This window comes from Acinonyx jubatus, chromosome E2 (assembly GCF_027475565.1).
Source record: "Acinonyx jubatus isolate Ajub_Pintada_27869175 chromosome E2, VMU_Ajub_asm_v1.0, whole genome shotgun sequence".
NCBI classification, from domain to species: domain Eukaryota; kingdom Metazoa; phylum Chordata; class Mammalia; order Carnivora; family Felidae; genus Acinonyx; species Acinonyx jubatus.
Genome location: NC_069396.1, coordinates 27,008,925 through 27,034,758, shown reverse-complemented (window position 1 = coordinate 27,034,758; position 25,834 = coordinate 27,008,925). Strand labels below are relative to the sequence as shown.

General features: G+C 51.1%; 2 protein-coding genes across 16 annotated transcripts in view; both read left to right on the top strand.

Annotated features, from left to right (window-relative positions):
- ADGRG1 (adhesion G protein-coupled receptor G1) overlaps window positions 1-8,362 on the top strand; it is a 56,075-nt gene extending 47,713 nt beyond the window's left edge. For all 12 annotated transcript variants that reach the window (XM_053211402.1, XM_053211405.1, XM_053211403.1 and 9 more), the window contains exons 6-14: window positions 4-135; window positions 494-610; window positions 821-866; window positions 1,110-1,213; window positions 1,989-2,107; window positions 3,753-4,021; window positions 4,984-5,092; window positions 5,492-5,760; window positions 6,978-8,362. In XM_053211402.1, coding sequence (XP_053067377.1) covers window positions 4-135; window positions 494-610; window positions 821-866; window positions 1,110-1,213; window positions 1,989-2,107; window positions 3,753-4,021; window positions 4,984-5,092; window positions 5,492-5,760; window positions 6,978-7,108 — 1,296 coding nt within the window. In that variant the 3' untranslated portion in view covers window positions 7,109-8,362. The remainder of the gene's footprint in view (window positions 1-3; window positions 136-493; window positions 611-820; window positions 867-1,109; window positions 1,214-1,988; window positions 2,108-3,752; window positions 4,022-4,983; window positions 5,093-5,491; window positions 5,761-6,977) is intronic.
- Window positions 8,363-8,510: 148 nt separating this feature from the next.
- Window positions 8,511-25,834, top strand: part of ADGRG3 (adhesion G protein-coupled receptor G3) — a 30,651-nt gene continuing 13,327 nt past the window's right edge. For 3 of the 4 annotated variants that reach the window (XM_053211409.1, XM_053211408.1, XM_053211407.1), the window contains exons 1-2: window positions 8,511-13,564; window positions 16,459-16,618. In XM_053211409.1, coding sequence (XP_053067384.1) covers window positions 13,369-13,564; window positions 16,459-16,618 — 356 coding nt within the window. In that variant the 5' untranslated portion in view covers window positions 8,511-13,368. The remainder of the gene's footprint in view (window positions 13,565-16,458; window positions 16,619-25,834) is intronic. The other variant, XM_027075855.2, reaches the window with a different exon arrangement.

Below are 25,834 nucleotides of genomic sequence, written 5' to 3'. Positions count from 1 at the left end.
CAGGAGGCACAGAGCGAGATCCGGGAGTACTCGGTGCTGCTGCCCCGCGTGCTCTTCCAGAAGACCAAAGGCCGGAGGGGGGAGGCTGAAAAGAGGCTGCTTCTGGTGGACTTCAGCAGTCAAGCCCTGTTCCAGGTACGGGGCCCACATCCTCGCGCCCTCCCCTGGGGAAAAGCGGTCTCTGTCTGGTGGGGAGGTGGAAGGCAGGCGTGGAGCCAGGCCCCGTCCTCCGCAAGTCAGAGCGTTTCCTTGTAAAGTCAGAAAATGGACCGTGATGTGCAAATCTCCCCCGGAGAAGGCTAAATTATGTTGTTTTCACTACAGTGTAAATGACTACATGTGCAGGAATTGTTTACAGAGGGGGCCTCCGCATGTCGGAGCAGCGTGTGGGAGTCTAGAGAAACCAGGAAATTCCTTGGCCTTTCTTCTCAGCCTTCAGGCCTCACCACCACCCCCCACCCCCCCACTTTCTTCCCCCATCCCATATATCTAGGACAAGAATTCTAGCCAAGTCTTGGGTGAGAAGGTCTTGGGTATCGTTGTGCAGAACACCAAAGTAGCCAACCTCTCGGAGCCTGTGACGCTCACCTTCCAGCATCAGCCACAGCCGGTGAGTGGGAGCAAACCAACCAAGGACACGAGGGTCCTTCCTTTTCTGCCCTGCCTTCTGAATCACTCACCTTTAACAAAATGACCCGCTGGCTGAGGGCACCAGACAGTCAGGTGCAAACGGGGTGGTGGCCTGACGCTGACTTCCTCAGCCTGGCCCAGAAAGGAGAAGACTGTGATGGGGTCCACTCTTCCTTTCTTGTCCCGGCAGAAGAACGTGACTCTCCAATGTGTGTTCTGGGTTGAAGACCTGACATGTGAGTGTGGAGGGGTCCCTGAACTGGGCAGGCATCTGGAGGAGAAAGGGGGTCTCGGAGGGTGGGGAAGATGGGGTTAATCAGGGAGGGCTTCCCGGAGAAAGGTGAGCTTTGAAGAAGGAATGACGGCCGAGTGGATGTTTGCAAAGGCTTGGAGCAGTCATGGGATCGTGCGTTTCGGGGGTATCCCGTGGGGTCCTAAAGGACGGGGCTTGATGAGAGCCCCACGGAACCCCTCCTCAGTGAGCAGCCCGGGGAGCTGGAGTGATGCGGGGTGTGAGACCATCAGGAGAGAGACGCAGACGTCCTGCCTCTGCAACCACCTGACCTACTTTGCGGTGCTGATGGTGAGCAGTGCTCCGGCCCCGCAGCCATATCACGGGCTGGATGCCAGCCACTTTGCACATACGTGTTGTTCATGCCTCACACCAACCCCCGAGGTGCCTCCTGCTGCCGTCCCATTATGTAGATAAGGAAACCTATGTTCAGAGAGGTTAAGCAATCCACCCAAGGTCACACAGCTAGTTAGTAAAAAAGCTGCTCTTTATTCCCAAATGTTGGTGCATGATAAAAATGCAGAGCCCTGGCCCTAACTGAGAATCCTAATTCCACAGGCTGGGGCAGGGCCATGAGTACATTTCCAGTGAGCCCTCAAGGGGATACTGAGGCCCATTGTGGAGGCCCTCACAGCGGACTTCAGGGTTCCCGAGGGCACAGAAGCTTTGAGTCCTAGGTTCACCCTCCCAGCATCTTGGGACCCAGCTTCTGTGGGATCGGAGTGGGCTTCCAGCTCTCCCGGGTGTGGGGTGCCCAGTCTCTCATGGGAGGCTCACTCCGGTGACGAAGGTTGTAGAAAAACAAGGAGTGCCGGGCCGGAGAAGGGATCCCCTAGTGGAGGGTTCTTGACCGTTGTGAGGACGTGGTGAATGAAAAGTACAGACCCCTACCGCCACCCTCACCCCCGCCCCCCGTCCGAATAACGCACTCACGGGGCCACGCTCTGCTCAGGTTGGGGTGGCGGTGGTTCATAGACGCCTGAGGCCCACCCCTCCCCCCCGGGGCAAACCCTCAGTGTCGAGCTGGGGACGCTGAGGCCAGCTCTGGCCCGTGTCGTGGACCCAGGTCGCCTCCGTGGAGGTAGATGCCATACACAAGCACTACCTGACCCTCCTCTCCTACGTGGGCTGTGTCATCTCCGCTCTGGCCTGTGTCCTCACCATCGCCGCCTACCTCTGCTCCAGGTAGGGCCTGGCAGGGGCGGGAAGGAGAACCTTCATTCTGGGACCCCACCACCCCCAAGGACCACCCTGGGGACTGGCTTGACCCCCCTGCAAAATGTGCCTGCGGTCGCAGGAGCCCTGGGAGGCGCGGTCAGCTGGCCCCGGGGGCTGTACGTCCTGCTCAGATCTGTGGTGTTGGGACGACCTAGCACTTATGATCTTCATTGTCTGCCAGCATTGAAAATCGAGAGGGGTGACATAAAACTCGCGATTTCTGCCTTTGAATAATCAGATGTGTCACTGCTGGAGGCACATGATAATATGATGGTGAGCTTCCCACGGGCTACACACTGTTCTGAGTGCTTTACGAGCACAAAATCGCTTCAGTCTCACAAGGGCCTTATGAAAGAGAGCTCAGAGAGGGTAAGTGATGACTTGCCTGCGGTCACACAGCAAGGAAGTGGCAGAGGCGGCCTTAAACCCAGGCAGGCTGGGTCCAGGTATCTGATTCTGCAGAACCCCTGCAGGCATTCAAGTTTGACAAAGCCTCTCCCATCCCCCGATGGAGGCTTCTGTGAGTCCACGGCCGGCCGGCACTTGGGTGCCTTGAGGTAGAAGGTGCCCCATGGGAAGCGTTTGGTGGAGAGTGCCTTCGCCCATCCTCAGACCGGCTGTGTGGACGGGTCCGGACCGTCAGTGCCAGGCTTGGCCTAATTTGAGGTCCACCTGCAGTCAGGGCCTGGGCCCGTTTGGGCAGAGGGCAGACACTCTAAACCCTGTGGGTGTTCTCGACTGGGAGGAAGGGAGGGTGAGCTGTGTGCATGCGTGTGCATACGTGAGCCCACAGCTGTGCACGTGGTGGGTGACAAGGGACAACTGGCAGGCTCAGGGGAGGGCAGGGGGCAGGGCCACAAGCCTCCTGGCAGCTACTCATCAGTCACAAAAGTGCCCAAGGACAAGGACAGGAAACCTCAGGGACTGAGCATTTTATCTGTGCCAGACGCTTTACCCTGCGAAGTGGCCGTCCCCCCATTTCATAGATGGGCAAACTGAGGGACCGGCCCAAGGTGGTACCTGGAGTTAGGGTGGGTGGGCGAGGCTGTTCTGTTGTGCCCGCTGGAACACGTGGTGGATGGTGCCAGGCAGAGCGCAGTTGGGGGCGTGGGGACCCGGGGAGGAAAGGCCGACAGTGCCCTGGATCATCCGAGCGGGGCTGGACTGTGCACACACACACATTTGCAAACCTGAAGACAGACAGGCAGACGTGCACACACACACACACACACACACGCACATACATTCACAGCCTCACAGACGCATGGTTGTGCAGACAGACAGGTGGACACAGAACATGGGTGGCACGGATTCTCCAAACACAGCAGCAAATCCAGAGTCTTTCCCCTCCACCTTTGGGAGCCTCTGGTTGACTCTCGTGGCTGGATTTGTCTCACTGGCTCTGTCTGGATAAATCTGCTGTTACAGGTGCACACGGTGCCTCAGTCTGTGGCTGCTGGGCACACGGTAGGTGCACGGGGACAAGTGGGGACGACCTAGCTGCAGCCATAGGAATAAGATAGGGTGCGAATGTGTGTGCCCTGGGAAGGCTGCCCCGACCTTCCCAAGCTGGCCACCAGGGTGACCTGCCCCCACCCCCTCCCCTGCGCAGGAGGAAGACTCGGGATTACACCATCAAGGTGCACATGAACCTACTGCTGGCTGTCTTCCTGCTGGATGTGAGCTTCCTGCTGAGTGAGCCCGTGGCCCTGGCAGGCTCCGAGGCTGGCTGCCGGGCCAGCGCCATCTTCCTGCACTTCTCTCTGCTCGCCTGCCTCTCCTGGATGGGCCTCGAGGGTTACAACCTCTACCGACTCGTGGTCGAGGTCTTTGGCACCTATGTCCCTGGCTACTTGCTCAAGCTGAGCATCGTGGGCTGGGGTAAGTTGGTAGAGGGTGCTGGTGGGCCCTCTGGACCTGCCTCCGCTACGTGGCAAGACCCGGGCACCTGGTTCCGCTTCTTTGCTTACCTCTCCGACTGCTCCCTCACCGTTTCCTTTTACCCACCCACCCAGCCACCCACAGGTGTTCTTTACCTGGGCTGCAGGTTAAGGTCCCCTTTAGGAAGATGAGATGGTGAGCACTGCCCCAAGAAACACATATTCTCCACATTGCTCACTCTTTTAAAAGGGGGGTTTGCTGACATAGCCACCACGTATGGATGTGCAGGTTGTGCACTGCTCAAGGGCACCCAGTTGGGGGTGAATGGACTGCAATCCAGTCCTCCACTCACCTAAATCACCCAGGCTGGAAGTGGCTCTGTCTGTGGATCCTCTGAAGCTTCAGGTAACAGATTCCCCATAGCTCTGGCATCTGTCTTTGGCTAAGACAACCCAAGTTACCTATAGCCCAGACCTCTCAGTCAGGCCTGGGCCCGGGGACACATCACAAGTGGATGTTGCACAGGCCCGCCAACCTCCGCATGTCCCTGACCCAGTTTGCCACTCCTCTTGTGTTTCTCATCTGGCCCTTGTTTGGTTCACTCCATTGATTTACATAAAATTCCTTCAGAGCTGGCTCTGTGTCGAGATGCAGGTGTTTGGTGGTGGGAGACCACTTCTGGAGAGCTCTCAATCTCCAGCCCATGGACAAGGTCAAGGCCCAGTGCAGGCTCTGGGAGGCCTCCCCTCCCGGTGTCCCCCACCTCTCCCTGCGATGTCCTGCCCCTCAGCGGGGACGCGTGGGCCCTTTCTCCCACGGGCCCCCAGGATGGTGGGGGGGAAGCAGGGCTGGGGCTCTCTGTGGGAAACCCAAACTGGAGCGGCGGGAAGGGGAGGGTCCGAAGGCCTTGCCAGAGGGCAGGGGAGGGTGGGAGATGGAACCCTATGCCCTGCTGCCCTCAGGCTTCCCCGTCTTCCTGGTGACGTTGGTGGCACTGGTAGACAAGAACAACTATGGCTCCATCATCCTGGCTGTGCACAGGACTCCGGAGAGTGTCATCTACCCTTCCATGTGAGTGGCTGTGTGCAGCGGGGGCGGGGATAGGGGCCTTGGGGTGCAGAGGCCAGAGAGCGGCCTGGGCCTGAGCGACGCTGACCAGGGGACTCCTGGGTGCCAGGGCTGCTGGAGCCCGGCAGTGGCTGGAGGGTCAGCGAGGGTGAGCACAGGCCTGGATTTGCCCATCGCTCACCAGGTGACCTCGCGCAGCACCTTGGTTTCTTTCCTTTGTGAGCGGGAATATAGGTTGGAGCGGATGAAGGCACGAATTAAAAAGAATTAAAAAGAAAATAAGCCCCCCCTGTGAGTCAGTCGAAGCTCCCTGGCTCTGGGGATCACCGTGGTGCACACCCATGGCCCAGGAAGGACGGTGCGGCCCCGTCGTGCGCTGAGCCCTCCCATCTCCGCCCGCAGGTGCTGGATCCGGGACTCCCTGGTCAGCCACGTCACCAACCTGGGCCTCTTCAGCCTGGTGTTTCTGTTCAACACTGCCATGCTGGGCACCATGGTGGTGCAGATCCTGCGGCTGCGCCCCCACGCCCAGAAGTGGCCCCACGTGCTGACGCTGCTCGGTCTCAGCCTGGTCCTCGGTCTGCCCTGGGCCCTGATCTTCTTCTCCTTTGCTTCTGGCACCTTCCAGCTGGTCGTTCTCTACTTCTTCAGCATCATCACCTCCTTCCAAGGTAGGCACGGAGAAGACCCCACCCCTGGCCTGGGCAGGGTGCCTGTATGTGGAGCACTGGGCAGGGAATATCTGACCCAACCTGAAAGGTTCACTTCTCTGGGCCTCAGTCTTCCCATGCGGAAAATGGGGGCATCCTGGCCGTAGTTGACAAGTCTTTATTGAGTACCTACTATGTGTAGGCCCTATGTTAAACCTTGAACTGGCTGGGTCGGGGCCTTCCCTCCATGGAGCTCATCTCTGGTGGGAAAGACCAAGCATGACAAGAAATCATCTGAGGGGCCAAGCAGCCCCCTGCTTGCATGGACCAAGCAGCCATCTGAGGGGATCTCAGAGACTAGGGCAGTAACAGTGGGTGACGTGGTAGGCAGACCATCTGGGCTGGGGTGGGGGCCGCTTTGGGGAGGGTGGCCAGGGAGGCCTCTGTAGGAGGTATCTGAAGACAACGGAAGGGTCCAGCCGGGGAGAGATCAAGGGCCTTGTCACTCTGTGTGTGTTCCTTGCACTGTGGGCATCAACACTGTGGGAAGCCCGCTAGCAGTGTGGACGTGCAGAATCAGATCTACATTGTAACAGAAGCCCAGAGTGGGTGTGCACGCCACAGGCTGAGGCGGTCCGGCCTAAGGAGAGTGGGCCAGGCTGAGGGAGCAAAGGTCTTGAGGCTGGAATTTGGTCGTGTGTTGAAAGAATAGTGAGGGGGAGTGAGGCGAAAGGGCTAGTGGGGGGAGGGGGCAGTGGGGAGGTGGTGAAGGGAGAGGAGCAGAGGGGCTGGGTCACAAGGGCCTGGGCCTGATGCCACAGGGTCCCTTCTACCTGCACCCCTCTACCATCCCCCGCCCTGCCACGACTGACCGACAGACAGACAGAGACAGACACATACACATACACACACACCCCCCTCTGTTCTGGCCGAGAGGTGCTTAAACGGGTAGGCTCTGGAACCTGAACACCACTGTTTAACTCCTGCCTCAGCCAAGTCCCCTTATCTCCCTGGGCCTCAGTTTCCTCATTAGTGACACAGAAGAGTAACAAACAGGCCTGACCTCATAAGGATCTCGTGAGAATAACATGAGACGGGGCCCAGGGAATCACACGGTGTCTAACACGTAGCAGGTGCTCCCCTGGATCACATGGGTGCTGGTAGGCTGGGGAGGGAGGACGGAGAAGGGCAGGGCTGCCCCCAGCCTGCTGACCCTTGTGCCCCCCTGCTGCCCACAGGCTTCCTCATCTTCCTCTGGTACTGGTCCATGCGGCTGCAGGCCCGGAGCGGGCCCTCCCCTCTGAAGAGCAGCTCGGACAGCGCCAGGCTCCCCATCAGCTCGGGCAGCACCTCGTCCAGCCGCATCTAGGCCATCAGCCACCTTCCAGGAGCTGTGTGAGGAAACCGAGTTGCGGCCTCTCCTCACCGCCGCCCGCCGCCCCCGCAGCCAGGCCGGACACTTCAGGGTCAGCCGGAGACTTGAGAAGAAGGCCCAGGGACCTCAGAGTGAGGGGACGGTTGCCCTTGGCAGCCAGACCCCCAGGCTGGGCCTTCTGAATTGGCCTGCAGACTGCTCGGCTCTCAGGTCCAGCTCACATGGGGCTCAGGAGTGGGACCGTCCCGCTGCTGTCCTCGCTGGGGGCCGAAGGCTGTTCTTAAGTCACCGCCGCTGGGCCTGGCCCTCATGGCTGGTGATGGGAGCCCTCACGGCCCGAAGGTCAGGTCCCGGGCCTGTGAGGCCCGGTGGCAACCTTGGTCCTGTGCCCCCACCCAAGACAGAAATGTGCCATAGCTGTTCTGTCTCTGGTGATCACCATGAGGGCGCTCGGCAGTCCTGTTATTTTAGCTTGAGAGTGGTACTCAGGGCATGTGGGGTTGGGGCAGAGCTTTGAGCCAGACCTCTGGAGGAGAGCCCCCTCCTGGGCAATATCGCCTCTACCTCGGAGCCCAGGGCCCTCCGTCATCCTCCCCAGCCCGCCCTCTCCAGCCCTCCACTCAGCCCCAGGGGGTCCCCTGGGGGCCCCCAGGCCCAATGCTATATTTTGGGTTGTGGTTTCCAAGAGCTGCCTGGTGCCTGCCGTAAACCTCTATCTACTGCACGGACTTTTGCCTGCCCTTGACTCAGGCAGAGTATAGACATTATGGGCTGGGACAGGTCTGTCTGTCCATCTGGGCCTTTCTATAAGCTGCATCACCCTTGCTCACCACTGCCAAGCCCATCCCTCACAGGGGTCCTCAGCCTCTCTCGAAGCCCTCTTGTGGCAAGAACGGTGGGGCACAGCAATGCAGAATTGTTTCTGCTCCAGTGCCCCAGAAGACTGAGACGTGCTTCCCCTGGTGACCCTGGCCTAGAGCCCAACGTGCTCCTAAAGGGTCAGAGCTACAGGTGTGGGGTTAGCAGAGCCATCGTTTCTTGCTGGGGACCCAGGAAGACTTCCTGTAGGAGGCAGCTTTTGATCTGGATCTCCGCCTTAAAGATGTGGAGGCCTTTCTTTTTAAGTACTGCTATCTCATTTGTCTTTTGAATTTAAAGAAGTAGACGTTTGTTGTAGAGAATCTGGAAACTGTAGAAGAGTACACAGAAGAAAATAAAATCATCTCTTGTTATCACCTAACAAACCAATGTAAACAGTTTGGAGCACTTCCTTCTGAGCTTCCTTCTGTGCTTCTATTAAGAGTCACTGATACAAACATCCTGGGGCCAATTGGGAAACAGGAATGAGAGAAGAAGGCTGCGTGTGAAAAAGAATCAACCGCTGGAAACTTTACCCACCAGGACGAGTGGGGGATAAATGGTAACTTGGCGTCAGCTTTGGGGAAGCAGTGGGGGTTGCTGTGGTCTGTGGTGGATTAAAGATTACAAGCCCGATGCCGAGGGAGCCACTCAGCTCCAGTCGCCTACCACCACGCAGGGATGAGGGCCCAGGTAGCCAGACCACCCTCCTTTTATGATAAATCAGAAACCCAGGGGCGCCTGGGTGGCTCAGTCAGTTAAGCGTCCGGCTCTTGATTTTGCCCAGGTCATGACCTCACAGTTCATTAGTTCGAGCCCCGCGTCAGGCTCTCTCCCTTTCTCTCTCTGTCCCTCCCCTGCTTTCCCTGTCTCTGTCTCTCTCTCTCTCAAAATAAATAAATTAACATTTTTTAAAAAGGAAGGATAAAGAAATCCAGGCTGTGGGGGTACAGAATCCCTTGACTTAAAGATTAGGCTCATCCAAAAAATTCACTGGCCAAAAGAAATCAGCTTTGGGACTGAATTCAGCCCTTGGCTGGCTGCGTGATGTATGTAGCCAGTTTGTGGGCCAGTGTGTAGTTGACGGGCTGCAAGAAGAAATGATCAGACTTGCCTCCCATCACTACCTCCAAACTGGTTGCGTCCAGTCTGCTGTGCCCGTGCCATGGCACCGGAGAGGCAGACCAGGTAGGTTTCTGTCCCCACTCAGTAGAGAGCACTGGCGAGTGATCACTGCTGCTTGCATCCAGGTCTCATAGCCCAGTGCAGGTCCATCCCAGGCCCTCCCTGAGCTTCTGCCCTGCACAGTCTCCTTCCTTATCATCTGGCTGCTCCAGGGGGATCACGGGCTGGGAAAAATGGCACCAGGGTCTGGAGTTGGACGGGATGGGTACGAAGCCACCTTAGCCGCCGGGGGTAGACCGGTAGCGCCCTCTGATGGCATGAATGTGGGATCTGGGGACCTGCAGGGACCTCAGCACATGGGACCTCCTTGCACCTGCCTCTTTTCCGAAGCTCCTCTGTTCCTGTCCCCTCTCTCATTGTCGTCTGCCTCCACCTTTTGGCAAGTCCTGAGGACAGAGGGAAGCCTTGCCCGCAGTGACCTGCTTGGGCAGCTCAGGGGGATCAGAGCCAACTCCCTCCTCGCAGACTGCTCAGTCTCTCTGAATGAGGGTCACTTGGGGCCCCGTCACTTGGCTAGACCTGGGGGGGGCACCTTCCCCCATCCTCAGGAGGGAAAGAAAGGACTCAGCCCCCTTCCCCAGGCAGATGGCACTCCCTTCAAACAAATTCTCCCACTTCAGAGAATTCTTGAACATTCGGCTCTGGCTTTGAGGCTGGCTCAGGTAGCAAGGAGGGGCCTCTCGAGGGTTGGATCCCATCTACTTAAGACAGGTGCTAGATGGGCCCCCTGATGGTCCTTATTCCCTGGGCTGTAGGGCCTTGGACAGCAGGACCGCTGTTCTCAGATGGACATGACCAGGTTTGCGTGTGGAGACATTGCTCTGGCATGAGAAATGAATGGATGGAAGTGGCTAGAAGGTGAACGCTGGCTAGGCCTGGCCAGGAGACGGGAGCCCATCTGGAGCCACGGGGACAAGCAGTGGAGGTGGCAGAAAGGGAAACTGCAGTTCCATTTGCCCTGGGCTTTTGGGATCCCAGGGCTTTGTCCATGGCTCCAAGGCAGTCCCCAGCCCCGGTGGGGCCCCAGAGGGGTAGCCCTCACTCTGGCCCTGCCCAGCCATCTTTTGCCACTTTCCTAGACCCCTGGTCCTGTCTTTCCAGGTGTGCTGGATGCTCTGGGTCCCTCCTTCTGGACCCTCCTTCACAAACAGGCACCTGTGAGCCCCTTTGAGGGCCCTGGCACCAGGACGGGTTTCCACTGGGGACCCAGCAAGTCCGCACTTCACAAAGCGCTTGTCCACTTTATCACCTCACCTGGCTGCAGCTGGGAAGGAGGCAGGACAGGCCCAGTGGTTCCTGTCTGCCCCGAAGCCTTCCCTGCAGAGGAAATGCCTGGGGTTCCATGCCAGATTCCCACCTGTCACCCACGCCCCATGAGTGACCCCGACATCCTCTCCCCAACCTCCCCCCGGCCCCGCCAGGCCCAGAGGGCCCAGTGGGGGACTGAATCCTGTCTAGACACTGTCTGGGAGGAAGGGGAAGGGGCCAGGGAGGTGGTCCTCAGACCCTCGAGGTGGAGCACATCTAGCTCTGGCCGTGTGGTAGGAGATGCTGGTCCTGATGCACCTTCTTGGTGGGATGCTCTCGGACTTTGATCTTGCAGTGACCGTGCGACCATGCCAAGGGCCCTGGCCTCATCTGCACGGCTTCCTTGGAGTCCCCAGAGCTGGGGCCTGAGTGGTCAGCCCCTCCCCTTCCCTCATGCTGCACTCCATGTGTGTTTGCTGCCCCCACTTCCTGTCTGGGCCACCCGTGACCAGCCGGGCGATATGACAGTAATTGTGAAGAACTGACAGTCCTGTAAGGAGATAGTGTTGGTGGCCACCCCCTGCCCCCTGGCCTGGACAATTCCACACGCATGATCTCATGAGTTCTCCGCATGTCTTGTGAGAGGCCCCGAGCAGCAGACAGCTCACCCGAGCTCACCCAGCCAGGAAGTGGCCAGGACAGATGTACGCCCAGGCCTGACCAACCCTAGAGCCCATGCTCCTGCCCACCCCGTCCCACATCTCCTGTTATCCAGTCTGGTAGGAGGCAGGGTGGTGCCGGGGCCTCCAGGGCCAGCCCTCTGCTGCTCCCAGGACCCCAGCAGGCATGGCCTTGATCCTGGTCTCGTTCAAGCCATAAGCACGAGTGAAGGAGCCTGAGTACCATCCCTACCCCTGCAGCCAGGCTGCGTGCCTGGTGTATTACAGGTGTCCTCAAACCCCAGCACGGCTCTCTGCGACAGCCCTATGACTGTATTTGCCTTACAGAGGAAGGAACAAGCTCAGAGAGGCCCCCAGCTTGTGAGAGGAGGGTCTGCGCTCGGTGTGCCTGACTCTAAAGCCGGTGCCCCTCACCATCCCCAGGCGTCCGCTTGGGCCTCCGCGCCCAAGCGGACGCCTGGGCGCGGAGGTCTCTGAGGCCGCTGGACCCCAACTTCACAGCGCCCGGCAGTGTCCCTGGGTGGGTGCAGCGGCCCCCTCTGCAGGCGGTCGCAGAGTGGGGGGAGACAGGAGGGCTGGCCAGTTCCCCACGCTCACCTTTCACAACCCAACCGATGGTGCCATGGAGCAGGAAGGCTGAGAAAGAGGCCACAGGAAGCCGTGACGCTGCGTGGGGGGAGGGGGTGGAGGCAGGCCACACAGCAGAGCCTGGGGCCAGAGGGACACATAGACACCGGGCTCCGGCCAGCGCGCACAAGGCTGGCCAAGGATGGTGACACCCGGGGCCCTGAGGGTCCTGTTTCTCCTGCTCCTCCTGCTCTGGGCCTCAGGTGAGCAGCTGGTTCCTCATCCCCTCTTCCCGAGCCCGGGACACTGAGGGATAGGGGCCGGGGAGGGGGTATGGTCGGGGTGTCTTGAGCATGTGTGTCCAAGGAGACCATTCTGCCAGCCTCTGCACCTTCTCTCACCTCATCCTGAGTTAGACGTTGTCATGATGAACTCGAGTCAGCCTGGGTCTCAGGTGATCTCCTCCCGCCCCTACTCTGGGCTGTGGTTTCCTGGCGGGCCTGGCTCTGGGACACAACTGGGCCATGGACACGCTCATATCCAGCTGGCCTCTGAGCTCCCGGGGGAGGGGACAGGACGCTCTGGAGGCTGAGGCCAGGTGGGGCTTGCACTGAGCTCCCCCATGGCTCCCCCTGCCCCCGCCAGCTCTCCTCTCCCTGACCCGGCAATGGCCTCCTAGTCTCCGGTGAGCCAAGCCGGGAACAAGGCTTTCCGCCCCTCACCCACTATCAGCCTTGCATACGTGGTGGTTCTCCTGAGCAGTTTGAGGACCCCAGGTCTTGCCCTTGCTGTACTCTCTCCCAGGAAATCTGAGCCCACACCTGGCCCACCTGGCCAGCTCTCACCCTCCTTGGCACCCTGTGATGTCTGCAGTGACCCTCTCAGGCAGAAGGGGTTCTCCTAGCTCAGTGCCCTGTGTGCCCCTCCTGTTCTGTTCTTTAGTGTTGTTACTTTACAAGTTTTTAAAGTTTATTTTGAGAGGAAGAGAGGGAGAGGCAGAGAGAGAGGAGAGAGAGAGTGCCAAGCAGGCTCCATGCTGAGAGCGCAGAGCCTGAGGCAGGGGCACACTCCCACAAGAGTGAGATCATGGCCTGAGCAGAAATCAAGAGTTGGACCCTTAATCAACTGAGTCACCCAGACGCCCCATTCTCCTGTTTTGCTCCTGACTCAGTGAGTGGCCTGCATGCCGGTCCCCTTACGTGTCTGTCCAACACGAGGTCATGTGGCTTTCGTGGGGTCATGGGGTCACATGGGGTCAAGCTCTTTGGGCTTCAAAGAACCTTTTTCTCTTCAATGTTGGGAGATTCGGCAAAGTGAAAAGTTCAGTCGACTCAAAAAAGGGGGGGAATGATGATGTTGTCCTCCTGGCAGAACAGGCCGTCAGGCAGAATGCTTCACAGATTGACCCCCTCCCCGGCCACCACGATAGCCAGTGGTGGCTATTGTCCGGTCTCAGCGGGCATCATAAGGACCCCGGGCCCTTCACAAAAGTGGTAACTACGCTGGTTGGGGCTTCGAGGCTCCCCACAGTGGTTGGGTTTATTCTATGGTCGATGTGGGAGCTCCCGTTTGGGCAAAGCATCAGCCATTTGAATAGCATGAGGAGGCCTGAGAGATTTATACATTTATATGTAAAGGTAAGTCTCCTTCTTTTGTGGATATTTATGGGTTACTCAGCATTGTCTGCTCCTTGATTGATTCATTCGATAAACACTGATGGTGACTTCTTCGCAGGGCCAGGCCCTGAGCCAACGAGGCTGGGCTGTGGCAGAGAAAAGCAGTCGCCTGATGCTGAGCTGTAGGGAGGGGCAAAAACCGCCCTCTGACTTCCGGCCTGCTTCCCACTTGACCATGGATCGAGGTGGTTCCTGGAGGCCAGCTCCTGGGGCAGATCAGGATGGGGAAGTGCAGTGTAGGTCTTGAGGTGGGGACTGTCATCATCTCACACGGGCCTGGTTCAGGCTGTCTCTGTCTGGACTAAATGCTTCCAGTGTCTTCAAAAAATATTCACACAAAAAGATATTTAATCATCTTTTCTGCCCTCGCCAAAAGCTTCACATACTCGACTGTGCTAACATTTTGAGGCAGGCAGGAGGGTGGCTATGTTAACACCCGCTGGGGTGCCACCTGTGCCCAGCACCCATTTGGGACCCCTCGGGCACAAAGAGGGCTAGGATTACATAGAGAATGGCACCCCCACTCCCTTTCCCTCTCCTCTCTCTCCCCCTCTCTCTTTTTCCCTCTTTTCTCTCTCTCTTCCTCCTTTATTTAAAAAGCAAATGTAGATCATATTATACACATACTCATTGAGCATTTGCTTCTTCCCATTAAACGGTGTCATGAATATTTTTACAATCTAACAGAAAGTTAAAGTTTCTTTATAGGTTACTTAAAACACTGTCATCATAGATCTGATTATTACGAAATCCACTCTAAAATGTAATTTTTTAAAGTTTATTTATTTATTTTGAGAGAGAGAGATGGCGCAAGTTGGGGGGGTCAGAGAGAGAAGGGGAGAGAGAGAGAGAGAGAGAGAGAGAGAGAGAGAGAGAGAGAGAATCCCAAGCAGACTCCGTGCTGCCAGTGCAGAGCCTGACGCGGGGCTCGAACTCATGAACCGCGAGCTCATGACCTGAGCTGAAATGGAGAGTCGGATGTTTAACTGACTGAGGCACCCAGGTGCTCCTAAAATGTAATTTTTAAAGCCCTACATTACTCTAACTTTGATCTGCCATTATCTGTGTCTCTATCTTAAAAATTAGCTTGTTTCTTCTATTGCAAAAGTCATGTTGTGTGTGATTTCTTGAAAAAGAACCCACACACCAGAGAAGGATACAAGAAATGAAAAGTAAATGTTGCCCCACCCACCTCACCCTTAGCACCGCACGTCCTAGAGGTAGCCCCCCCTTAACCGTTCCTGGTGTGCCCATCGGAAAGGCCAAGGTGCACAGGTTGTCAAGACACCCCCACAAATGGACAACGGATAAAACAATGCCGTTCACAGGAAAAAACATACAAATAGATGCTCCGACTCCTTCTTAAGTTAAAACAAAAATATAATTTTACTCCTCAGGTTGGCAAAGGCTTGCAGGTTTGGTGAAGTCTAGGATTAGGAACATGTGGGTCCATAGCCACCCTGTTTGCTGCAGGTAGAAATAGGTGCATCCCCTTTAGAAGGAAATTTGGTAACACCTACCAATTTTTAAAAGCTCAACATTTTGACCCAGAGATTCCTATGATAGCAATGTTTTCTATGAATTCTTAACACAGGCTGACAAGAGGTAAGCAGTGTTGTTCAAAACAGGAAAAAAAAAAAAAAAAGAGCGACAACCTTAAAAGCCGGCCAACAGAGGAGCGGTTGAACAAGGGTCACAAGACCCACCTAACGGAAGGAACAGTGTTCAAATGTCCACAGAAAGACACGGATCGGCAGGTGCCGATGTGGAAAGTTCTTCAACATATATTGCTGAGTGATCCCAGTCACGTACATTTTAAAATGATTTATATCACAACACTCGCCTACGCGTAGGAAATTTCTGCAAGGTTGTGCAGTAAATTGCAAAGGGTCGTGAACTCTGGAGTGTGACCTGGGAACTGCAGGGAGTTTTACTTTTCATTTTATGTCCTTGTGTACAGTTTAATGTATTTTTTTATTTAAATTTTTGTTAATGTTTATTTATTTTTGAGAGAGAGAGAGAGAGAGGGGTACAGGGCATGAGAGGGGGAGGGGCAGAGAGAGAGGGAGACGCAGAATCTGAAGCAGGCTCCAGGCTCTGGCCTGTCAGCACAGACCCTGGAGCAGGGCTCGAACTCACGGACCATGAGATCATGACCGTAGCTGAAGTTGGACGCTTAACCGACTGAGCTGCCTAGGTGCCCTGTACATTTTTTTAAAAAAAAGAAACCTCTGTCCGTGTATTAATTTTGTTGAGAGACAGGTAAATATGTATACATATACATACACCCAGCATAAATACACAAATACATAAAGAGTCGGTTTTACAATGAAATTCTCACCTCCTGGAATAAGGAATACTGACTCTCTGTACATCTACGATGAGCGATACCCTTTATGTGTTTGAACTCTAATCCTTCCCCAAACTCAAAAGGAAGGTACTATTAGCTCCATTCAGCTGATGAGAAGATGGAGCCTCAGAGAGTTTAAGTGGAAACATAAAAGTTTAAGTGTCCCTGAGGTCACACAGCGAGTAAATGACTCAGAGCTTCCATTCCATGCCCCGTGCCAGGTGAAAGGGGAACTGAGCGAGAAGTCACAGAAGCTGGTCTGTCGTCCCGGAGCTGCCCCCCAGCTAGCTGGTGACCTCACTCAAGTCACTGTGCCCCAGGGGCCCTCAGTTTGCTGTGTTCTCCCCCTACCCCAGGAGGTAGCCTGTGAGGGTTGTAATGAGAACGTCGGGGAATAAGGCAAACTGAGACAGAATATGCCCAAGGGTTATACCATTAGGCCACAGTTGCAAGGGCTTTGGAATGTCTGATATGGAACAACTGTGGAAAGCCCAGCAGGCTCCCTGGAGGAGGTGGTAAAGGGTAATAGGAGCCATGTGCCAAGCCCTTTGTACACACTTTCCCCCAAAGCATCCCACCGGCCCTGTGAGGTCAGGCGTAGTATCTCCTTTTGCTTGGGAAACTGAATCCAGCTCACGTGTGCTTAGTTAGCGTAGATGGATGGAGCTGGAATTTCAGCCTACATGACCAGACCCTGGGGCCTGAGCATCTTACCCTCTACTTCTTGCCCTTGCTGCCTCCCTACCCAGACCATTCCCACCTTCTGCATCCCTCCTTCAGGTATGGAAAATTCTAGGATCCTGGAGCAACCGAGAAACGTCTGCCTGGGGCTCATCAATGAGGGCAACTATGAGTCCTTCCACCTGGAGAACACAGCTGGCTGCTTCACAAAATGCAGGCAGTCAGGGAATGAACCCTGCGACCTGAAAAACTTACAGAGGTAAGGGGGCCCTCTGAGCTAGAGCAGGGATCTGGGGCTCCTTCAAGGGTGGCAGGGAGGCTGTTAGGAAGAGACAGAGCTATCAGCCCCCACGGCTCCAGAAAGTGAGGCTGCCATCTCACCTTTCCACCCCGTTGACACCCACATTCCCTCCAATCTACTCACTGAGACCTTTCTGATCCAGGGGATGCAGGGACGAATCAGCCCCTGTTCCTACCATTGTGGAGGGTCAGACAGGGGCCCAAATGATGATGATTCTAGAGTGTGATCAGACAAAAGGGTGGACAAGGGGCTGGCTTAGCTCAAAGGAAGACTGCCAAGGCTTCACAGAGGAGGCAACTCAGGAAAAGGCTTTGAAGACTCCATGGGAGTTTTCTAATTGGACCCAAGCAATGTTAGGGGATACAGACAGCAGAACTTCAGGAGTGTTGGGGGGAGAACCACACTGCTTTGAAATGTGAAAGAGTGACATTCTGGGGATGCAGGCAACAATGGGGAGGTGGGCCGGGTAGGGGAGAGACTAGAAATATAAGCAGGGACCAAAGTGTGAAGGGTCGCGTAAGCCGTACTAATGTGGGAGGAGGCAGAGCAAGGACAGATTTTTAAACAGAAGAAAAGCATAGTCAATTTCGCACTTTAGAAAGATCACTCCGTTTTCAGGGAAGGATACAAGGGTGGTGGTGCAGGAAGAGACATGGACCAGGATGCAACCACAGTGTCTGCGTAGGAGTGAATCACCTGGGTAGGTGCTAAATCACCACCAGCAGCACCAATTAGCCCTGTGCACCTGGAAAGGAGGGATGAATTAGAAACACTGTATGACGCAGAATCAGTAAGACCAAGAGACTGATAAGGCCAAAAAATTAGTGGGTTGAGGGAGAAGGGGTTTAGAATATGACGTCTCTAAGAATCATCTCCAAAAATTTTTGCCTCTCTCCCCTCCAATCAAAGCTGGCTATAATTGAATTCTTCTGAGATATGCAGGACAACCTCATAGCTGGCACTCAATTCATGCTTGCTGCAAAAAAAATGAGCGAAAAGCCTGTGTTCTCAGGCTCGGTGTTAAGATGGCAATCTGATTGAACTATGTCATTTCAGGGGCCTGAAAACACTCCCATTCCCACCGGCACCTGCTTCAGTAGCTTCTTAGCTCTGGGAGGCTATTCAGGGATAGCCTGTGCTCTCCTGTGTGTGCTCTTTTATGACGGGGATAAACACTTTGGAAAAAGCAGGGGCTCTGGGATCAGAAGATGTGGATTCTGTTCCCAAGTCATCAGTTAACCGAGTTACCTCCTTTATCTTCACAACCCTCTGAAGTGGGTCTGGCCATCAACTCATTTCAATATAGGAATTTAGGGAGAGGGCACAAACATTTTGTCCGTAATAGGGCCTATTATGAATAACACTGGCATGAATTTTTAAAATATATCTTGCCATCAACATTTTCTTACATGTCTTTTCATGAACATATACACTCATTTCTCTTGAGTAAATACCTAGAAGGGAATCGATGTCAAAGGTATGATGAATTTTAGTAAGCGTTGCCATAATTTTCTGTGGTGGCCATATCAGTTTACATTCCCACCAGTAATGTGTGGGCATTCCAGTTATCCCACACCTTTGCGATGCTTGGTATTACCAGTCATTTTAAGTTTAGCCATTCTGGAAAGGATATAGTGGTATCTCATTTCTTTTTATTAATTTTGATAGTTTTACTAAGGTATAATTTATGTACCATCCAATCTACACATTGTTAGGGTACAGTTCAATAATTTATGGTATATTATGCAGTGTGTGGAACCATTATTATGATCATTTTAATAACACTTGCATCAGCCCCAAAAGTACCCTCATACCTGTTTGCAGACAATCCCTGTTCATATACCCAGCCACAGTCAACCACTGATCTGCTTTCTACCCTATATATTTGCCTTTTCTGGATATTTTCCATAAGGGACTCATACAATAAGTTGTCTTTTAAATCTTGCTTCCTTCACTTACCGTGGTTTTGAGTTATATTCATATATTAGCATGTATCAATAGTTCTTTTTTTATTACTGAGTAATATTCCCTTGTGTGGACATACTACATTTTGTTTATCCATTCATCAGTTGATGGACATTTGAATTATTTCCAGTTTGGTGATTATGAATAATGCTGCCATGAACGTTTGAATTCAAATCTTTGTAGACATATGTTTTCATTTCTTTTGGGTAAATACCTAGGAACAGAATTGCAAGGATATCTGGTAAGCATATGTTTAGCTTTTAAAAAACTGCCTGACTATTCCTCAAAGTGTATCATTTGCTTTTCCATCAGCATGCAAAAGGACTGCAGGTCTAATACGTCTTTGCAACCTTGTCAGTTGCAAATCCAGTGAGTGTGAGTTGTATTTCACTGTGGTTTTAATTTGTGTTGCACCAATGACCAATGATGTTGGACATCTTTTCATGTGCGTATTAGCCATTTGTATCTTTTCTTTGGTGAAATGATTATTTAAATATTTCCCTCATCTTTTATTAAAAAAATTTTTTTAAATATAATTTATTGTTAAGTTGGCTAACTTAGTGTATACAGTGTGCTCTTGGTTTTGAGGTAGATTCTCATGATTCATCGCTTACATACAACACCCAGTGCTCATCCCAACAAGTGCCCCCCTCAATGCCCATCACCCATTTCCCCCTCTCCCCACCCCCCCCAATCAACCCTCAGTTTGTTCTCTGTATTTAAGGGTCTTTTATGGTTTGCCTCCCTCTCTGTTTGAAACTATTTCCCCCCTTCACTTCCCCCATGGTCTTCTGTTAAGTTTCTCAAATTTCACACATGAGTGAAAACATGTGATATCTGTCTTTCTCTGACTGACTTATTTCATTCAGCATGATACCCTCCAGTTCCATCCACATTGTTGCAAATGGCCAGATTTCATTCTTTCTCATTGCCAAGTAGTATTCCATTGTATATATAAACCACATCATCTTTATCCATTCATCAATTGACATTTGGCCTCCTCCCATAACTTGGCTATTGTTGAAAGTGCTGCTATAAACATTGGGGTACATGTGCCCCTATGCATCAGCACTCCTGTATCCTTTGGATAAATTCCTAGCAGTGCTATTGCTGGGTCATAGAGTAGTTCTATTTTTAATTTTTTGAGGAAACTCCATACTGTTTTCCAGAGCAGCTGCACCAGTTTGCATTCCCACCAGCGGTGCAAGAGGGTTCCCGTTTCTCCACATCCTTGCCAGTATCTGTTGTTTCCTGATTTGTTCATTTTAGCCACTCTGACTGGTGTAAGGTAGTATCTCAGTGTGGTTTTGATTTGTATTTCCCTGATGATGAGTGATGTTGAGCATCTTTTCATGTGTCTGTTGGCCATCTGGATGTCTTCTTTGGAAAAGTGTCTATTCATGTCTTTTCTTCACTTGATTGTTTTTTGGGTGTGAGTTTGATAAGTTCTTTATAGATTTTGGATACTAACCCTTTAGTATCCAAAGGTTTTAGTTTTGTTGATTGTTACCTTTGCAGTGCAGAAGCTTTTTATCTTGATGAGGTCCCAATAGTTCGTTTTTGCTTTTATTTCCCTTGGCTTTGGAGATGTGTCAAGCAAGAAATTGCTGCAGTTGAGGTCAAAGAGGTTGTTGCCCATTTTCTCCTCTAGGATTTTGATGGTTTCCTGTCTCACATTTAGGTCTCTCATTCATTTTGAGTTTATTTTTGTGTATAGTAAGAAAGTGGTCCAGTTTCACTCTTCTGCATGTTGTTGCCCATGTTCTCCCAGCACCATTTGCTAAAGAGATTTTTTTCCATTGGATACTCTTTCCTGCTTTTTCAAAGATTATTGGCCATACATTTGTGGGTCCAGTTCTGGGTTCTCCATTCTACTCCATTTGTCTATGTGTCTGTTTTCATGCCAATACCATACTGTCTTGAGGATTACAGCTTTGTAGTAGAGGCTAAAGCCCAGAATTGTGATGTCTCCAGTTTTGGTTTTCTTTTTCAACATTACTTTGGCTACTCGGGGTCTTTTGTGGTTCCATACAAATTTTAGGATTGTTTGTTCCAGCTTTGAGAAGAATGCATATGCAATTTTGATTGGGATTGCACTGAATGTATAAACTGCTTTGGGTAGTATTCACATTTTAACAATATTTGTTCTTCAAATCCATGAGCATGGAATGTTTTTCCATTTCTTTGTGTCTTCTTCAATTTCTTTAAAAATTTTTTTAACATTTATTTATTTTTGAGAGAGAGAGAGAGACAGAGCATGAGCTGGGAAGGGGCAGAGAGAGAGAGGGAGACACAGAATCCAAAGCAGGCTCCAGGCTCTGAGCTGTCAGCACAGAGCCTGACTCGGGGCTCACATCCACAAGCTGTGAGATCATGACCTGAGCCAAAGTCGGATGCTTAACTGACTGAGCCACCCAGATGCCCCTGGATTCTATATTGTTTATTTCTGCTCTGATCTTTATTATTTCTCTTCTTCTGCTGGGTTTGAGGTTTCTTTGTTGTTCTGCTTCTAGTTCCTTTAGGTGTGCTGTTAGATTTTGTATTTGGGATTTTTCTTGTTTCTTCAGATAGGCCTGGATTACAATGTGTTTTCCTCTTAGGACTGTCTTTGCTGCATCCCAGAGGGTTTGGACTGTCATGGTTTCATTTTCATTTGCTTCCATTTATTTTTTAATTTCTTCTTTAATTCACATTTATTCTTTAGTAGGATGTTCTTTAACCTCAATGCATTTGGACGTTTTCCAAACCTTTTCTTGTGGTTGATTTCAAGTTTCATAGCATTGTGATCTGAAAATATGCATGGTTTGATCTCAATTCTTTTATATTTATTGAAGGCTGTTTTGTGACCCAGTATGTGATCTATCTTGGAGAATGTTCCATGTGTACTTGAGAAGAATGTGTATTCTGCTGCTTTTGGATGAAAAGTTCTTAATATATCTGTCAAGTTTCTCTGGTCCAGCATATCATTCAAAGCCACTGTTTCTTTATTGATTTTCTGCCTAGATAATCTGTCCATTGCTATAAGTGGAGCATTAAAGTCTCCTGCAATTACTGTATTCTTAGCAATAAGAGTGCTTATGTTTGTGATTAATTGATTTATATATTTGTGTTCTTTCAATTGGGGGCATAAACATTTATAATTGTTAGCTCTTCTTGATGGATAGACCCCATAATTCTGATATAATGCCCTTCTTCGTCTCTTGTTACAGCCTTTAGTTTAAAATCTAGTTGGTCTGATCTAAGTATGACTACTCCATCTTTCTTTTGACTTCCAGTAGCAAGATAGATGGTTCTCCATCCCCTCACATTTAATCTGCAGGTGTCCTCAGGTTTAAAATGGGTCTCTTGTTGACAGCATATAGATGGATCTTTTTTTTTTTTTTTATCCATTCTGATACCCTATGTCTTTTGATTGGAGCATTTAGTCCATTTACATTCAGCGTTACTATTGAAAGATCTGGATTTAGTGCCATTGGGTTATCTGTAGGTTTCATGCTTGTGGTGATGTCTCTGGTCCTTTGTAGTCTTTGCAGCATTCCACTCACAGAGTCCCCCTTAGGATCTCTTGCAGGGCTGTTTTAGGGTAAAGAACTCCTTCAGCTTTTTTTTTGTCTGGGAAAGCCTTTATCTCCTTCTATTCTGAATGACAGGCTTGCTGGATAAAGGATTCTTGGCTGCATATATTTCCTATTCAGCACATTGAATATTTCCTGCCACTCCCTCTGGCCTGCCAAGTTTCAGTGGACAGGTCTGCTACTACCCTTATGTGTTTATCCTGGTAGGTTAAGGCCCATTTGTCCCTAGCTGCTTTCAGAATTCTCTCTTTATCTTTGTATTTTGCCAGTTTCACTATGATATGCCATAGAGAAGACCTATTCTTGTTGAATCTGAAGGGAGTTCTCTGTGCCTCCTGGATTTGGGTGTCTGCTTCCTTTTCCAGATTAGGGAAGTTCTCAGCTGTAATTTGTTCAAGTACACCTTCTGCCCCTTTCTCTCTCTCTTCTTCTTCTTTAACTCCTATGATACGGATATTATTCCATTTCATTGAGTCACTTAGTTCTCTAATTCTCTCCTTGTGGTCCGGTATGTTTTTTTCTCTTTTTCTTGGCTTCATCATTTTCCATAATTTTATCTTCCACTTCACTTATTCTCCCCTCTGCCTCTTCCATCCTTGCTGTCACTGCATCTAGTTTATTTTGCACCTCATTTACATCATTTCTTCATTCGTCGTGACTATTTCTTAGTTTCTTGATCTCTGCAGCAATAGATTTTCTGCTGTCTTCTATGCTTTTTTCAAGCCCAGCGATTAATCTTATGACTATTATTCTAAATTCTTGATCAGATATATTATTTATATCTGTTTTGAGCAATTCCTTAGCTATCGTTTCTTCCTGGAATTTCTTTTGAGGAGAATTCTTCCATTTCATCATTTTGGCTAGTTTTCTGTCTTTATGTGTTTTAATAGCTTGTTATGTGTCCTGCACCTGCGAGCACTACTATATTAAAAAGGGGTCATATGCCGTCCAGGGCCTGGCCCTTCAGGAGGTGTTTTTGGAGTGTGTTGTGTGCTGTCTGCTGTTGTGACTCTGGTTGCTTTATCTCTCTACTCGTAGTGGTGGTTTGGACCTTCCATCAGGTGTGTTTTGATTTGTTCATTGAAGTAACCCTGGAAAAAAATTTTTAAAAAACGGGGGTGGTGGTTGCGGAAGAAGCCTTATCCCATACAAAGAGAGAAATGACAGGGGTGGGGAAAAAGAAAAGAAAATTGACCAGGGAGAGTAACTATACAACTTAATCCAGAGAGAGAGAGAGAGAGAGAGAGAGAGAGAGAGAGAGAGAGAGGAGAATAAAGAAGGAGGTACAGAAGAGGTTTAAAACAAATAGATTAATTACGTCTGCTTAAACAAACCAACGGCCAGTGTAACCAGACTAGAGAAGGGAAGAAATAAGAAGACGAAAAGAAAAAAATATATATATGTAATAAGAACTGACCAAGAATTAAGTCAGAAGATGCAAAACCACTGGACTGATATCTGATGGTGCCTTGGAACCCGTGGCTGTGCTGGTCTGGAGGAGGGGCCGCTGGGCGAGGTCAGTGTCAGTCTTGCTCTGGTAGATACACAGTTACCAGGCATGGAGGGGTGTGGTTTGGTGCAGGCAGGTTCTGCCTCCACTGCCAGCCCTGTCTGTTCCTGAAGCCCCACTTTGTTGGTGATGGGAAGAAAAATGGTGACACCCCAGTCTCTCCTCCCCGGACTGGGTGACCCAAACCACTCTGTTCAGGCCATCCTCACAGTGCTGTGCAGGTGTGAGCAGGCCCATTAGTTCCACTCCACAGCCTCCCATTCCTCCCAGATGTTGGGATGCAAACCCCAATGTCTTAAAGGATCCCGCCCTGCACACCCTGGTTCCGGGATAGTGCCACTCCGCCCAGCCGGCAAAGGGTCTCTGGCTGGTGGGTGCAAGCAGGGTCTTTTGTCCTTGGAACAGCTCTTTGCCTTCTTCCACTGCCCTCCAGGGAGGGGATTGCTTTCTCCGACCGACCGCAAATGCGCCTCTGAGCTGGCTACCGAGCCCAGGGCTGGTTCCCCTCCCCACAGGCATGTGAACTGGGCAGCTGGCTCCAGTCTGGGGAAAACCCCAAAGTTAGAAATTGGATCTTTTTCTGTTTTTTTCCGATCCCCGGTCCGTGGTTTTTCTCTTGTCCAAATACAATCCTACACTTCCACAGCTATCTTTCTCTTCCTTTTGTCTCTGCACAGAAGGGGATCCCTGCCCTCCATTCCTACACCACTTGTCTTATCTCTCCCAGTTCACAATCATGCACCTATGGCCTGCCAAGTTGTCCCCGTGGGCCCCTAGAGACGTTTCTGTCACTCTTCAGCCCAGATTCTTGGAATTCCCAATCTTCTAGCCTCAATACTGCTGCGTTTGAGGGACAAGAGAACTTTGGGTCCCCCTACTTCTCTGCCCACTGTTGACCTGCCCACCTTTCCCTCTTCTTTTAAATTGGGTTTTATCTTCTCACTATTGAGTTTTAAGAATCCTTTCTATATTCTGGATGCAAGTCCTTTATCAGATGTATGATTTACAAATATTTTCTCCCAGTGTATGTTTTGTCTTTTTGTTTTCTTAATGATGTCTTTTGAAAATCAAAAACATTTAATTTTGAGGAAGTCAAATTTAAAATTCTTTTTACATTTATTTATTTTTGAGAGACAGAGAGACAGAGCACAAGTGGGGAGGGGTGGAGAGAGAAGGAGACAGAATCTGAGGCAGGCTCCATGCTCTGAGCTGTCAGCACAGAGCCTGACGTGAGGCTCAAACTCACAAACCATGAGATATGACCTGAGCTGAATTCGGACGCTCAACTGACTGAGCCACCCAGGCGCCCCGAGGAAATCAAATTTAAATGTGTGTGTTTGTGTGTGTGTGTGTGTGTTTGATATCACATCAGAGATGTTCATCTAGCTACGGATTTTTCTAAGTTGTCTTCTACAAGTGTATATGGTTTTAGCTCTTATAATTAGGTTATGCATTTGGAGTTAGTTTTTTGTGCACAGGGTGAGGTAAATGTCTAACTTTATATCATTATTAGTTATTAATTTTTGCATTTAGAGGTCCAATGGTTACAGCACTATCTGTTGAAAAGAATGCTTTCTCCATTGAATTGTTTTGGAAGGGCATTCCATTGATGGGCTAAATGGAAGCTTTTGGAATGTCTTCTCCCAACCGAGATAGTAAACCAGAAACCAAACTACCTCCCTGGGGACAACTGCAGAGATTAATGTCACCAGGAAAGACCTGAAAGATGCAGGGGTGGTGATGGCTCCCATAATTCCATTTACCTCACCATAAGTCAGGTGAGTGTTGGAGAATGACTCTGGACTGTCTTACACTAATCAGGTGGTCACCACTAGCAGCTGCTGTCCCAGATGAGTACGTGTACTCAAACATATCAACACACCTCCCTTGGCAATTGATATGTAGCTACTCCATGGCTAATGCACTTTTTTCCATACTAATTTTCAAGGGCTACTGGAAGCAGTTTACTTCTACCTGGCAAAGCCAACAGTAGACTGCAGAGCCGTGTCAATTCTCTTGATCTCTGTCATATAGTTCACAGAGACCGTATTAATCCTGATATTCTATAGAGCATCACCCTGGTCTGCTTTATGGACAACATCATGTTGATTGGATCTGATGAGC